This window comes from Mesoplodon densirostris, chromosome 1 (assembly GCF_025265405.1).
Source record: "Mesoplodon densirostris isolate mMesDen1 chromosome 1, mMesDen1 primary haplotype, whole genome shotgun sequence".
NCBI lineage: Eukaryota > Metazoa > Chordata > Mammalia > Artiodactyla > Ziphiidae > Mesoplodon > Mesoplodon densirostris.
Window position 1 is genome coordinate 154,451,854 of NC_082661.1, and position 13,474 is coordinate 154,465,327.

Genomic DNA, 13,474 nt, shown 5'->3' on the forward strand with positions numbered 1-13,474 from the left:
TCTTTTACTTACAAGGAAAGTGCCTCCTCCTCTCCCTTGTAATTGTGTTGGGCCCACCCCCAGATAATCCAGGATAACAGCCCCTTCTCAGGATCCTTCACTTAATCCCATCTGCAGAGTCCCTTTTGCCATGGAAGGTAACCTATTCACAGATTCTGGGAGTTAGGACAGGAATAGCTTGGGAGGGTCATTATTCTGTCTACTGCTGCAGCCTTTTTCAGAAATCAGGTGCTGAAAAGCCAAGGTTTTAAAACAACCAGTGAAGAAGTGTTTGGATTTCCTTCTGAACAATAAGGAGATTAACTCAGCCATGTATTTCATTGCACACAAAGGAAGTTGTCCCAACTGTACTCCAGGTCAGAGAGAGGTCTTGCAAATCCCCGTGTTTGAGGCTTTCTGCTCTTTTAGGGTGACTTGGGATATGTTTCATGGGAGTAAAACAGGAGAGACATGCAAATCTCCTGACCCCCGCAGTGAGGAGAAGAAGGCACTTGTTTTCTCCTGGGAGGTTAGTTACCGGCAGATTTCTGCTTCCCTGATCTGTTAGCCTGGTACCTGGGAGGGAACAGGAAAAGACAAAGCTGTTTAAAAAAAAGAGTCAGAATCCCCCAGACAGAGCCTGCGGCTGCTGAGCTGCCCTCTTGAGGAGATGTGGATTCCAGATGGTTGCCTTAGGCATTAATCACTTTCTCCTGAGCCAGAAGAAAATGAAGATTAATAATAATAATTTTTAAAAATTACTCCTAAGGGGTTGCCTCTGAAAGAGCAGAGGACACAGAGCTGAAGTTTGATGGGAGCTGATTATTGATCAGGGCCTGTTTGGTCCTCCATGATGGTGACCTTGCACTTGCTACACTTGTAAGGCCGACCAGCTGTCATGGAGAGCAGGATGGATCTTGGAAGCTTACATCATAGGATATCAGAGCCAGAAAGGGACCTTGGAAATCATGTTCCATCACTTAGAGATGAGGTTTGACTCCATGCCCAATGTTGTACAGCTCAGTGGAATCAGGAATGGGACTAGCAGTTGGGTTGCCTGGATCCTGATCCGTTGCCCTCTAGCTGTCCCTTACTCTCTCTCTCAGAGAGGACAGATGGAGGTAAGATCTCTACAGTAACTACTAAACGTAGGATGTACCGAGCTGTAATCCTTTGTGGTGCAGAATACAGATCCTGTCAGCATTCAGACACAAGCAAGGTGCTGGGGCCAGGGGGCCAGGCAGGCTTTGGAGCTGGGCCGTACAGAGTAGGTAGAGTAGTGAGCTCCAGACGGTGCAGGGAGGCTGGTGGACACCACGCCAGGCAAGGGGAGGTATCGTGAGCGGACGTGGAGCCCCAGCTTTCTGGAGCAGAGGGGAGAGCCCCTTAACTGGAGTAAGGATGCTGGAGGAGTTGGTGGGACAAATTTTGGGACTCCAGAAATCCAGACAAAGGTCTTTGGACTTTCTGTGGGTGACCACAGAACTTCAAAGAGATTTGGCCTCAGAAAATGGCGACTGAGCATGGAATTTTGAAGAGGAAGAGTTGTGCGTGGTGAGACGCTGCATATATTACTTTAGGAACCATCCAGGAAAGAGAAGTAGCCAGAAGGAGGGGGGCCAAAAACAAGACTGCCGTTGAGCATGTCTCCAAAAGTGATGCCTTCTCGTCGTTTCCTTTTTTTTTTTTTTTTTTTTTTTTTTTTCAGTACGTGGGCCTCTCACTGTTGTGGCCTCTCCTGTTGCGGAGCACAGGCTCCGGACGCGCAGGCTCAACGGCCATGGCTCACGGGCCCAGCCGCTCCGTGGCATGTGGGATATTCCCGGACCAGGGCACGAACCCGCGTCCCCTGCATCGGCAGGCGGACCCTCCACCACTGCGCCACCAGGGAAGCCCTCGTCATTTCCTTTTTGAAGCAATATGCTGTCTCGATGGGGGTTGAGACTAGGATGGAAAGGCCTCAGGAGCCCAGTGTGGGATAGGGCTCTGCTCGCCCCCAAAGTCTGGGCCCAGCTCCTCACCCAGACCCCCGCCCTCAGCCCACTGTCATGGCACCCGTTCACAACTCTGACCACTAGCCAGCTTTCCCGCCGGGAAATGGGGTTGGGGGGGGGGACGTGCTGCAGATCCCTATGCTTGAGAGAGGGGGGCACTCCGTACCAATTATGGCTGGGCCCAGACTGGGTGTTGGGAATGGAAAAGGCTCACATCGTCTTCACGGAGCTTCGAGGGGTTGTGGGGAAGACAAAACTCTTGAGCAGACGCCCATGGTACCCAGTGGTGAGTGCTGTGCGTACGGGGAACGCGGCAGCACCCGGCAGGGTACTCGCCCAGCTTCAGCTGCGTCTTCACCCGAGGCCGGGGCATGGAGACGGTGTGAGCAAAGGCAGGGAGGAGAGACCCACCTAGGGTGCCTGAGTGGTGGCAGGGCTGGCGAGGAAGGGGTTGGCTTCAAGACACCGTCAGGAGGTAAAATCGGCTGAACACGGGGGTTGGGTGTGGAGTGCCGGGGCCGGGGGTGGGAACATCAGGAAGTCCCCCGGTGCTAGCATGGAGGACACCCACTGCCGTGGAACGCGAGGGCGCAGGGGAAGCTGGAACAGAGCAGACGTGAGGGCAGGTGTGCGCAGGCGGAGGCTCGAGTGCCTGCGGGTGAAGGTGCCCCTGGCCTGGAGCCGCTGCGGGACGGCCTGGGGCACAGCAAGGCCACAGGGCAGGCTTTCTGGCCGGGCCGTCACAGTGGTGACCAGTTGCCTCCGTTGGATAGACTTCTGTTCCTTCCCAAAGAAGCCAAGTCTGTGTTGGGGAAAAATCTATCCCAGTCTGTGAGGACACCACCAGCTCTTACTTTAAGAGAAGTAATTAATAAATTCATCCATGGTTATACCTACAGACAGGGATCCTGGCTTAGCAACACGTGCAAAGAAATCACTGTGACCCCTTACCAGATGGGTAAATCTGAGCATTTATTTTTCATAAATACTCTGATCTTTTAAACCACTGTCCTCAGTAGTAACAGTGAGAAATTTAGTTGTGTGGTGTTATTCTTTTGAAGCCAGGTCGTGTCGCGGGCACAGTATCCTTCTCATCAGTAAAGCAGATGCTGAAACCCAGCACTAGCGGCACGCTCACCTCGGCGTCGGAGCTGACAGTGCCCAGGGTGAGGCTGCCGCCCTCGCCCCAGGCCCTGGAGGAAGAGGTGTGTTTAGCAGAATCAAGTGCCTGTGACCGGACTTCAGTCTGTGGCGTCTCTTTGTGTCCCCGTGACTGTCCGTCAACGTACTCCGCAGCTGCGGGTCGGCTCCGGTCTCTGGGCACACATTTACGCATCAGAGCCTGTTGTTCTGCTTCTGCTACCCACGACTGTAGCCTCACTCATGCAAATTCATGCTCCTCTCAAGCCTGTCTTCTGCTTTGTGATCATTATGTTTATAACCATGATATTTGCTGTTACTCTAGGTAGAAGGTTCCTGTAAAGTTCGGTTTTCATTAAGCGTTGTTCATTAAGGTTCCAGGAGCTCAACAGGCAGGGTCCGGGGAACACTGTAGTTATTTTACTCAGAAATGAATTCCTAGGATCCATACAACTGTTCCTCTGTCGGAGGTGGCTGTTGACGTTTGTTTATTTTTTTAACCACTGCGTACTGTGTTTACCTCTGACGTGCTGGCTGCTCACTCGGTTAACATTCATCGCTAGAATGTGTGTTGTGAAGGTTCCTCATTCTAATGTACCGATAAACTTTGTTTGCACAGAGATTTTGCTTACGTAGCAAGAGACAAAGACACAAGAATTTTGAAATGTCATGTATTTCGATGTGACACACCAGCAAAAGCCATTGCCACAAGTCTCCACGAAATCTGTTCCAAGGTAAGGTGGGTCAGGGCACGGGTCCGCCCCGCTCCTTTTTCCCGCCCGCCGCTGAGCAGGGAAGGGCGTGTGGAAGGACGGGGGAGTCGGCACGTTCACGTTGACCTGCAGGTCGACCGCCAGCCCAGCCAGCGTGGTTAATGCTCTTTCTGCGTGTCAGGCGTCTCCACCTACAATAGGATTACGGCCTTGGTGCCTCCCACAGTCCAGGGGTCTAACAGGTGGACAGCGGCGTGGCGGAGGAGCTGTGTATCCCGAGCCCAGCTGGAAAGCGGGGCAGGGAGTCAGGGCAGCTTTCCCAGGGCGGGGGCCACCTGATCTGAGCATGGACCCGGGAAGAAGGGAGGAGGGTATGAAACCAGCAGGCGTGTCTGTGGAAGTGCAGGCGGCCGGGGGTTGCCGTGAACACGTGCTGACGTCACAAGACGCACAGCGGCGAGGCAGGGCCGTGGTCACAGTCTCACACTGGTACGCGTCCCGCTCACTCCTCCAGTCACAGCCTCAGAGTCGCCGCCTCTCTCCCCCGCCCCCCCACTCCCACAGAGCCCATGCCGACACGCTCGTCCCACCCTCTGCCCGGCCCTTGTACTTGTCAGGACACGGCTGTGTGACGCAGTGGCTCTGGCTGCTGCAGAGCCCTTCCTTGTGTGGACCTCCGTGTGTTTACTTGAGATGTGTGGCCTGTAGCAGAGGAGAGAGGTTCCTTGTTTGTCTCTTTGCTGGGCAGCTTTTGCGATTTGGAGACGGTTGGAGCTGCGCGCTGTGCCTGGCACATGTAGAGGGCTGGACACACGTGTCTGTCGTCCAGCCTTCCTGCTCCTGGCTTCCTCCTTTGTCCAGAATGCCCACCCCGTCACTTCAGCCACTTTCGGGTCTCGCGGTGACCAGGCTCCTAACCGTTTTCTCCTGGGCACTCTCTGCTTGGTTCTCCCGAATGAACCAGTGTTCCACAAGGGAGTCGACAGAGAACGGACCGTGGCCATAGTTGACCTCCAGGGATACATAGTTAATGTTCTCAGCAATCCCATTACCCACTGGCCTGTGTTCCAGTAGTGGGAGCCAGGTCTCCAGGACGCTGTCCCCAGCTTCCTTCAGCCAGGCCTTTCCACTCCCCAGCCTTACTGCTTGAATCTAAACACAGGACTTTGCTGCCCCGTGTTAATGTCACCTTTCTGGTTCCCGGCTGGCATCGTTACCCAGCCTCACTCCCACAGGTCCTCCCGAGCTCCCCAGGCCCAGGTCACGGCCACCTCCACAGCCCAGCCTGGCCTCCGCAGCAGGAGCGGAGCAGGTGTAAGCCACAGTTCCCAAGGGAAGGGTAGGGACTGGGGGCTGCCCCAGCCCCAGAATAGCGCAGCACTCTGCTGCTCTGACCGAATGACCGGGACCTGCAGGGTGGGTGCTGGTCCGGAGACCCCGCGTTCACCTCAGCCCATGTGCACGTTCCTGCACAGATGGCACTGGGGCAGCTGCTTCTTGTGCAGCCCTGAAGCATGCTGCGCCGCCCGGGTTTCGTTTCCTCATTCATTCACGCAGCAAGTGTAACCGAATGCTGCTTATGTGCCAGGCACTGTCCTGAGGAGACAGCAGAGACCAAAACAGAAAAAAAAATCCTTGCCCTTGTGGAGCTTATATGCTAGCGTAAAGCCCTCAGAACACAGCCTGGCACAGAGTCAGTGCTCAGTGAATCTTGGATTTTACTGTCAGCAGCCCTCCTGCCCGCTGACCCAGGCGCAGATCTGGAGACGGGCCGAGTGGAGCTCCGGGGGAAATGACTTGTTCCACTTTGGGATGGAAAGCTCGGGCAGGGGATGAAGGTGTGAGTTGCTCTTGCGGTCATTGAAGGTGGCTTCTTTGAGTCCCTAAACCCACAGCACTGTGAACAGGGGTGCGAAGTGATGACTGTCAAGTGAAGGAGATGTTAGTGCCCCCAACAGAGGAGACGCACTTAGAAAGACGGCTGACAGATTTAAACAGTGTGACCATAACACCAACAGCAATAGCAGCTAATATTTCTGAGTGCTTGTATTTACTGTCAGGACTGAAATTATTTTATTATTAGGGACATAAATATTATCATCCACATGTGCAGTGGAGGAAACGAGACAAGAGGGCAGGTGACTGGCTCAAGGCCACTTACCGCTAGTAAGTGGCGGGCGTGGGATTTGTACCCAGGTACTCTGTCCGCAGAGCCCTGAAAAGAGTCCCTGGAAGTGGCCATGTGGAAGCAGCGGGGGGAATCTGTTGCCCTGTGTTCCACCGACCGCTGTGGGCCGGGAGGTGTACGCGTGACCGGGGGGATCGTGCGGTTTGTTGCGGTAGAGGTGGGAGCCTGGTCAATGGAAGAATGAATTCCAAACAGTCAGGAGACTGTTAGTCACTCTGAGGAACAGTCATTCACTATTCTCCCCAGAGAAGATGGGCACAGTTCTCAAAACGTGCGGCTCCGAGACGGGGGTGAGGAGTCAGGCAGCAGACTGAAGCCAGTTTAACTTGGAAGTGAAGTCAGCGCAGACACTCCACTGGCTGGAACAGCTGAGGGCACGGGGTCTGTAACCGCGAGCCAAAGCTGTGTTTTCTCTCCTTCAGATCATGGCCGAACGGAAGAACGCCAAAGCCCTGGCCTGCAGCTCCCTGCAGGAAAGGGCCCACGTGAGCCTCGACGTGCCCTTGCAAGGTAGGTCGGCGCCTCTGCCCCTTTGCCTGGTGCTCTCTGCCCAGGTCACCAAGCGCAGGGTCTCGGACGGCTCCCTGGTGTATCTAGTCTCCCTCAGAACCGAGCTCGACTCAGCGGACCCGGGCCGAGTCCGCACTTGGAACCTCGGGCGCGCTCGGCTTAGAGCTAATTTTGGGTCAACAGGGTTAGGCATCAAGGGCCAGGATGAGTTTTGTTGCTGGACAAGATTAAAGAAAAGTATCTTTAGTGCTTTTGTAATTCATGTACAGCCTGGGGTAAGGGTCAGCTAGTTTAAAAATATGTGGGTTGCTGTTTTGGGGAGCTCAGTTTAGTCATTTTTCCTGTCTCTGATTTTGCCCTCTGTGATTAAATTTCCTCAGGGCATCAACCTCCCCTAACAAATAGAGCACCCAAAGCTGCTACTTAGCACACATCCAAGAGAGAGTCACAGCTTAACACACAGATTCCAGTTCCTGCTTTCAAATGCTTTCCTACCTAGAAATGAAAGGTGAATGGGATTTTGATTGACAGCCCCAGTGTCTGGTGGAAGAAATGGCTGTTCTTATCGCATGATTGGCACATTGACCTCTAGAAACACAGGACATTATGTGTCTGTTAGAACCATTGAGAAAAATGTGTTGCTTTATTCCCTGTAGTAGATTTTCCAACACCAAAGACTGAGCTGGTCCAGAAGTTCCACGTGCAGTACTTGGGCATGCTACCTGTGGACAAACCAGTTGGTATGTGAAACGTGATCTTTCCACTTTGCAAGCATTTGGGAGCTCATGAGAGATGTTCACCCTCCCATGGGGGTGGGGTCTGCTGTTTCACTCCTTGCCTTGTCTTGAATCGGACCCTCACACTGTCACCAGCCAGAGTGCACAGACAGTCCTGATCAAAAGATCAGTACAGGACGGGCTAAGCTCCTCGGATGCACGGTCCCAGAATACAGGGACTTGAACAAAGTGGACCTGATTTCTCATTCGCTCACAGTCCAGGGCTGCGTGAGCCAGGGCTGTGGAAGGGCCCTGCCTCCAGAGATGGAAACCTCGGTCCTGAACTGAGGCTTCCATCTCTGGGGCCAGGGCGCCTGCTTCAGTCCTTGTCGCGTGCTGGGCAGGGAAAGGCAGCTGAAGGAACCCTCCTGCTTTCCTGTTAAGGTGTGACCCAAAAGTGCACACAGCAGTCAGCAGTCAGAAGTCAGCTCACATCTCAGGGGCAGACTTTAGTTGCTTAGCCATACCTGGCTGGAAGGAGGCTGAGAGAGGTAGCCTTTTCCTGGGTTAAAAAACGGCTGTGGGGAAATCAGAACCCTCACGTACTGCTGGGGCGAATGTAAAATGGTGCAGCTGCCCTGGAAAACAGTCTGGCAGTTCCTCAAAAGTTAAATAGAGAGTTACCATTTGACCCAGCAGTTCTGCTCCTGGGCTTTGTATCCAAGTGAAACGAAAACATGTGTCCACACAAAACCTCGTACACGAATGTTCACAGCAGCATCATTCATAATAGTCAAAAAGCAGAAACAACCCAAATGTCCATCAGCTGATGAATGGATAAACCAAATACACTTCCATACAGTGGTACTTCATTTGGCAATAAAAAGGAATGAAGTATGAGACATGCTGCAACATGGCTGAACCTTGAAAACATGATGCTGAACAAAAGAAGCCAGTCACAAAGGACCATATCCTGTACGATTCCATTTATATGAGTGGAGTAGGCAGATCTCTAGAGATAGGGCTGGGAGGAAATGGAGGGTGACTTCTGAAAGGTACGGGGTTTCTTTTTGGGGTGATGAAAATGTTCTAAACCTGATGGTGGTGATGGTCGCACACCTCTGAATATACTAAAAACCGTTGAGTTTTACACTGTGAGTAAATTGTATGGTATGTGGATTATATCTCAGTAACGTTCTCCCACCCACCCACCACCAAAAGCAGCTGTGGGAACACCCAGCCAAAGAGCCCCATCGAATAGCACATGCTATTCGTGTCCAGAGGCCGCCCAAACTTGGCCTTATTTAAGTGACAAAGTACAATGAAAGGTGATCAGGGTAATCTGGCAGATGCTGGCTTCTGTTGGGTCCCCTTTTTCAAGGTTCCTTGCTTAGGAAAAGGTAGCATTTGAATACTGTTTATACACTCGGAGCTGGGGAATCTTTGTAGAGAGAGCAGGGAGGGAGAGCGATGTCCTGGTTAGACAGGACATCACACACTGCTTCTCTGGAGGTTCTCATGACCCTTCTTTCTGTTGAAAAGGCTGGTATTTCTTTTCTTTTGAGCAATGAAATGCTCAAATGAAATGTCTTATCTGGGGCTACAAAAAAAAAAAAAAAAAAAAAGACCAGTCTGGGCATAGGTGTTACTGGGTGATTTGGGCCCATGTTTGTGATTCAGAAATAGCTTTAGGACCTTTTTCAGTTATCCCTTCCATCCACAGGAATGGATACCCTGAACAATGCCATAGAAAGTCTTATGACCTCATCCAGCAAGGACGACTGGCCTTCGGTGAACATGAATGTGGCCGATGCTACTGTGACTGTCATCAGTGAGAAGGTGAGAAGGGTGGCAGATGGAGTTGGCCTGTCGAATACAGTGAGGTTTCGGATACAATAATCTTCCATGAAACTTAGGTATGTGCCAAGGCTTGGCCTCTGGGGAGTTGTGCTTGCTTGTGATTAAAATAGCCTACATTAAAAAGAGACATTTTGCCCTTTGTGCCTGGATCTCTGCACACCTCAGAGGCTTCTATTCTGGCGTTCCTCATGCTTCCTTTCTACGAAGCCTGGGAGATTGGAATCATTTGCTGGAGGTGACTGTGTGATACTAGCAGTAAGTCACTAATGAGGCTTGGTTTTCTGGCCACTCTCCAGGCTCCGGTATTGACTGGGCTGTTATCTGGGCTTGGGGCGCAAGAGATGCTTCTGTGTTGGAAGGTCCTGTGGTAGCAGGGACCACTAGTCATCGGGAGAGAGGCCAGCATTAGCCTCAACACAAATTACCTCAACTTTGTGGTTGAGGAAACTGAGGCACAGAGAGGTTAAGTAACTGCCCCCAGGCACAAAGCAAGAAGTAGCAGAATCAGTTTTCCATTCTGCCTCTGTGAGGCATCTGTCATGGAAAGACCGTAAGTCCTTGGTCTGCTCTTGCTTCTGTCCACTAGCAGCTCACCTTCAAGCCAAATTCAATTTCTTTTTCTTTTTTTTTTTTTTTTTTTTTGCGGTACGCGGGCCTCTCACTGTTGTGGCCTCTCCCATTGCGGAGCACAGGCTCCGGACGCGCAGGCTCAGCCGCCGTGGCTCACGGGCCCAGCCGCTCCGCGGCACGTGGGATCCTCCCGGACCGGGGCACGAACCCGTGTCCCCTGCATCGGCAGGCGGACTCTCAACCACTGCACCACCAGGGAAGCCCCAATTTCTAAAGAGGAGTAAGATGCTCACTGACCCTGCCTGCCACTCCAGCCTGTGCCGCTGGATTTTCTTCAAGTCTGCAAACATGTGGTGCCTTTTCCTGCCTCAGCACCTTTGCAAGTGCTGCTCCTTCTGTGCTCTACCCCTTTGCCTTCCCAGCCCCTACGTAGATCTCAATGTAAATGTCATTTCTCCCAACAAAACTTCCCAGCCTCTGAGACCAGCTTAGTTTGCCTGTTAATCAGTCCCACAGCACCTGAGTGAATATTTAATAAGTCAAGATGTGAGTGAGCCAAAAGTCAGCATTATTCTGGATGTATTCACTAATTTTCAAAAATTGCATATGGCTGCTTCAAAGGATGTGGTGTTCATAAGAATGAATTCCATCCAAACACTTCTTAACTTGGCACCATATGGATACCAGTTTGTGAAAAAGGAAAAAAAAAAAGTATTTGGCAACTTTTTGTTTTACACAGTTTTAGATAGAAATATGATTCAATGTGCTGTTTAGTTGGGGAAGAAGACCTGGATGGAAAGAGACCCATGGCTCCTTTCCTCTTGGTGCTCTGGGGTTTCCGGTGGGTTTGCCTGGGCAAATGGGTTCTGAGCCACTGTATGGGCAATACGGAAAAAGTATACATGACGTTGTTCCCGCCCACAGTGAATCCATGGGCTTGGAGTCGAGCAGACAGAGTCCGGAACACACATACCCAGTTGCAGTGTGGTTCAGAGCAGATTAAATGCCGGAACGAGGCACCCACAACAGTGAGGCCTCTCCAGACACATTTAGAAACTTGCCTTTCTAGAAAAATAAGTCCTGTCTAAATTTAGTCTGGCTGTATATTTTTAGACACCATTTCCTCTGTGCAGCCACTCTAAGCGGATTCTATGACTTAAGGTCCGAACGTGTCTGTGACTTTGGCCAGAGCTGCTGAACAGCGTTTCTTGCAGAATGAAGAGGAGATCCTGGTGGAGTGTCGGGTGCGATTCCTGTCCTTCATGGGTGTCGGGAAGGATGTGCATACGTTTGCCTTCATCATGGACACTGGGAACCAGCACTTCGAGTGCCATGTTTTCTGGTGCGAGCCTAATGCCGGTAACGTGTCCGAGGCAGTGCAGGCCGCCTGCATGGTGAGTGAGCCCGCTGCAGGGGTTCAACCCTCGGGCCCCTGCTTTTGTTTAATATGCCGTAAATTAGAGCAGAGTTACTGACTTAAAAGAAGCCAAGTCTGATCTCTAAAGTAACGCCTTGCTGTGTGACACCCTCACTCCTGCGGACAGAATCAATCATGACAAGCACTTTGCCGTCTTAAGAGGCCAGGACACCTGAAAGAAGCAGGACTGGATGGAGCCAAGTTCCTCTGCAGAGATTCCAGGAACACTGAAAGCAATGATCTTCAAAACCACGGATTTGAGGCCTCTTAATTCTTGATCCCTAAGTAATTTCAGTATGCGATCAGGAGACGCTGGTCATGCGTGAGTTGGTGCTGTTTGGAACCAACTCAATAATTCTTTAAAAATTCAGTGTATTGAATGGTTTTTATTTTAGATAGTTGGTCTGAGTGCATTGTTGTTACATACTTTGTTTATATCTATGAATTCTATTCTTACCACAGCCCTGTTAAGTAGTTCTCTTTTATTTATAACAAAATAGAGGCTCAGAGGAAAGGACAGGCCCCAGGGCAGAGCTGGTAAGTGACAGAGGCTGCGTTCACCCTCAAGCCTCCGGGTAATAAAGCCAGTGCTCTTTGTACCACATATATGACTTCAAACAAACAGAAACACCTTGTCACTCATTCTGCAAATATCCTTTGAGCTCCTGTCATTCCCAGCACTGGGGAAGTTCTAGTAAAAAGAGGGAACCGTTTGAATGTAGACATCCAAGCCTGGGCTGCATGGTGTATTCCAGCAACAGGAGGTAGGGTTGCTGGAACCAAGTGGAAGGAGGTGAGGTCCATGTCCACGAAGGACCTGTGATCTCGTGCCAAGATGTGACCTTCAGCAGGGATTGTTAAGCAGGAGAGTGCGTAGACCACGTTAGGCTTTAAAGCACACTCCAAAAACGAGAGAAGAAAACAAAGTGGAGGTGGGTTGAAAGGATGGGGCAGAGGTGGGGAGATGACCAGGAGGTCAGTTTACTGGTCCCTGGGAGAGTTGCATCTAAACCAGGAGTGGCAGTGGGGAAAAGGCAGGAGCAGGTGATGGAGAAACACCTGGCTGGCAATGAGGCATGCTGAATTTGAAGCACCTGCACTTCTTTTAACTCAATCCACCGTTTGTAGGCTGGACTCTGGGAAGTTCAAGTAGGAATAAGACACGATCCTTGCATTACGGAGTTTAGGCCTATGGGGGAGACAGGTAAACCAGAATTCTGTTGTGGTGTAGAAAGTGCTCTAAGTGAAAGTGTAAGACTGCACTGGATGGAGGAGTGACCGGGAGGAAGAAGGTGGCCTTGAAAGCAGGTCACTCACCGGGTCTGTGGTGAAGGAGTGGCTGGAAGCATGCCGTTGAGATACTTGCTTGTTGGCTGGGGGGTTGGGGCGATCCTCACAGTTTTGAGGCTGAGGGAGATGAGCCAGTAAAGCCAGATTGAAAGAGGGGTCATATTTGTAGTTGGGCCAAGGTCTTGGTGGTAGATGAAGGGCCTGGGGTTGGGTTAGAGTGCTGCTTGGTTCGAGTAACTTTGAGACTGGCCAGAAGATGCCCGGAGTCCAGGAACAGGTGGAGCTGAGGGCGGTGGAGGGCGTCCTCTGTTTCTTTACAGACAGTACACTGCTAGTTAACAAAGAGGGGAAAGGACGAGGTGGACGGATGGCAGAGGCAAAGGTGGGGGACGAGGAGAGAGCCAACTGGCTTTTATTTTAAAAGACACCTTTGAAACGGAGAGGGGAGGAGTGGGAGGGGAAGACCTGTGTTGTGCACTTATTATCTGGCTTCATTCTCGCCACAGTCCTGTGTTAGAGTGCAGTTTCCCCTCAGGTGCTGCGGGGCCAGGATTCTAACTCAAGTCCACCTGCATATAAAGGACCGGGGCTGGGTGGAGGGGAGCAGCACAGTGAAGCAGTCGAGATGAACCTCCTGGCCAGGCGTAGGGATCTGAGATGGGATGAACGGACTGTGTGAAGAAAATAGAAAATGGGAGAGTCCAGCCAAGCAAAAATGGATGGTGACTGTTTAGGTATTTTGTGAAATTGTAAAGGATCGTAACAGATGGTTTTAGTCATAAAATGAATGGCTTTCAGCCTTAATTATACATTTTAAATGCTGATGGCAATTAAGTAATTAGCTTTATCACTGGTTACAGTTTGTTCTGATTCCCAGACTCATTTTTCTCTCCTCTAGAAACAATTTCTACTCACTTGTTTACTATTTTAATTGTATTAGGGCCACCAGCTGAAGTGACTCAGCCAATCCAACATAAGACATACGGGTAAAATCAAACCTTTCTTTACACTCTGTATCCAGCATTTCTAACTGGGTGGCTTTCCTCTTGATTCAAATCTGCATGATTCTCCATCTGAAATATTTATGCATCAACTTA

At 51.1% G+C, this 13,474-nt stretch overlaps 1 protein-coding gene across 16 annotated transcripts in view; it reads left to right on the forward strand.

Annotated features, from left to right (window-relative positions):
* Positions 1–13,474, forward strand: part of APBB2 (amyloid beta precursor protein binding family B member 2) — a 392,355-nt gene that overhangs the window by 373,748 nt on the left and 5,133 nt on the right. For 14 of the 16 annotated variants that reach the window (XM_060110667.1, XM_060110660.1, XM_060110696.1 and 11 more), the window contains 5 exons: positions 3,733–3,847; positions 6,437–6,524; positions 7,181–7,264; positions 8,964–9,079; positions 10,885–11,064. In XM_060110667.1, the coding sequence (XP_059966650.1) occupies positions 3,733–3,847; positions 6,437–6,524; positions 7,181–7,264; positions 8,964–9,079; positions 10,885–11,064 (583 nt within the window). The remainder of the gene's footprint in view (positions 1–3,732; positions 3,848–6,436; positions 6,525–7,180; positions 7,265–8,963; positions 9,080–10,884; positions 11,065–13,474) is intronic. The other 2 variants (XM_060110741.1, XM_060110749.1) reach the window with 1 other exon arrangement.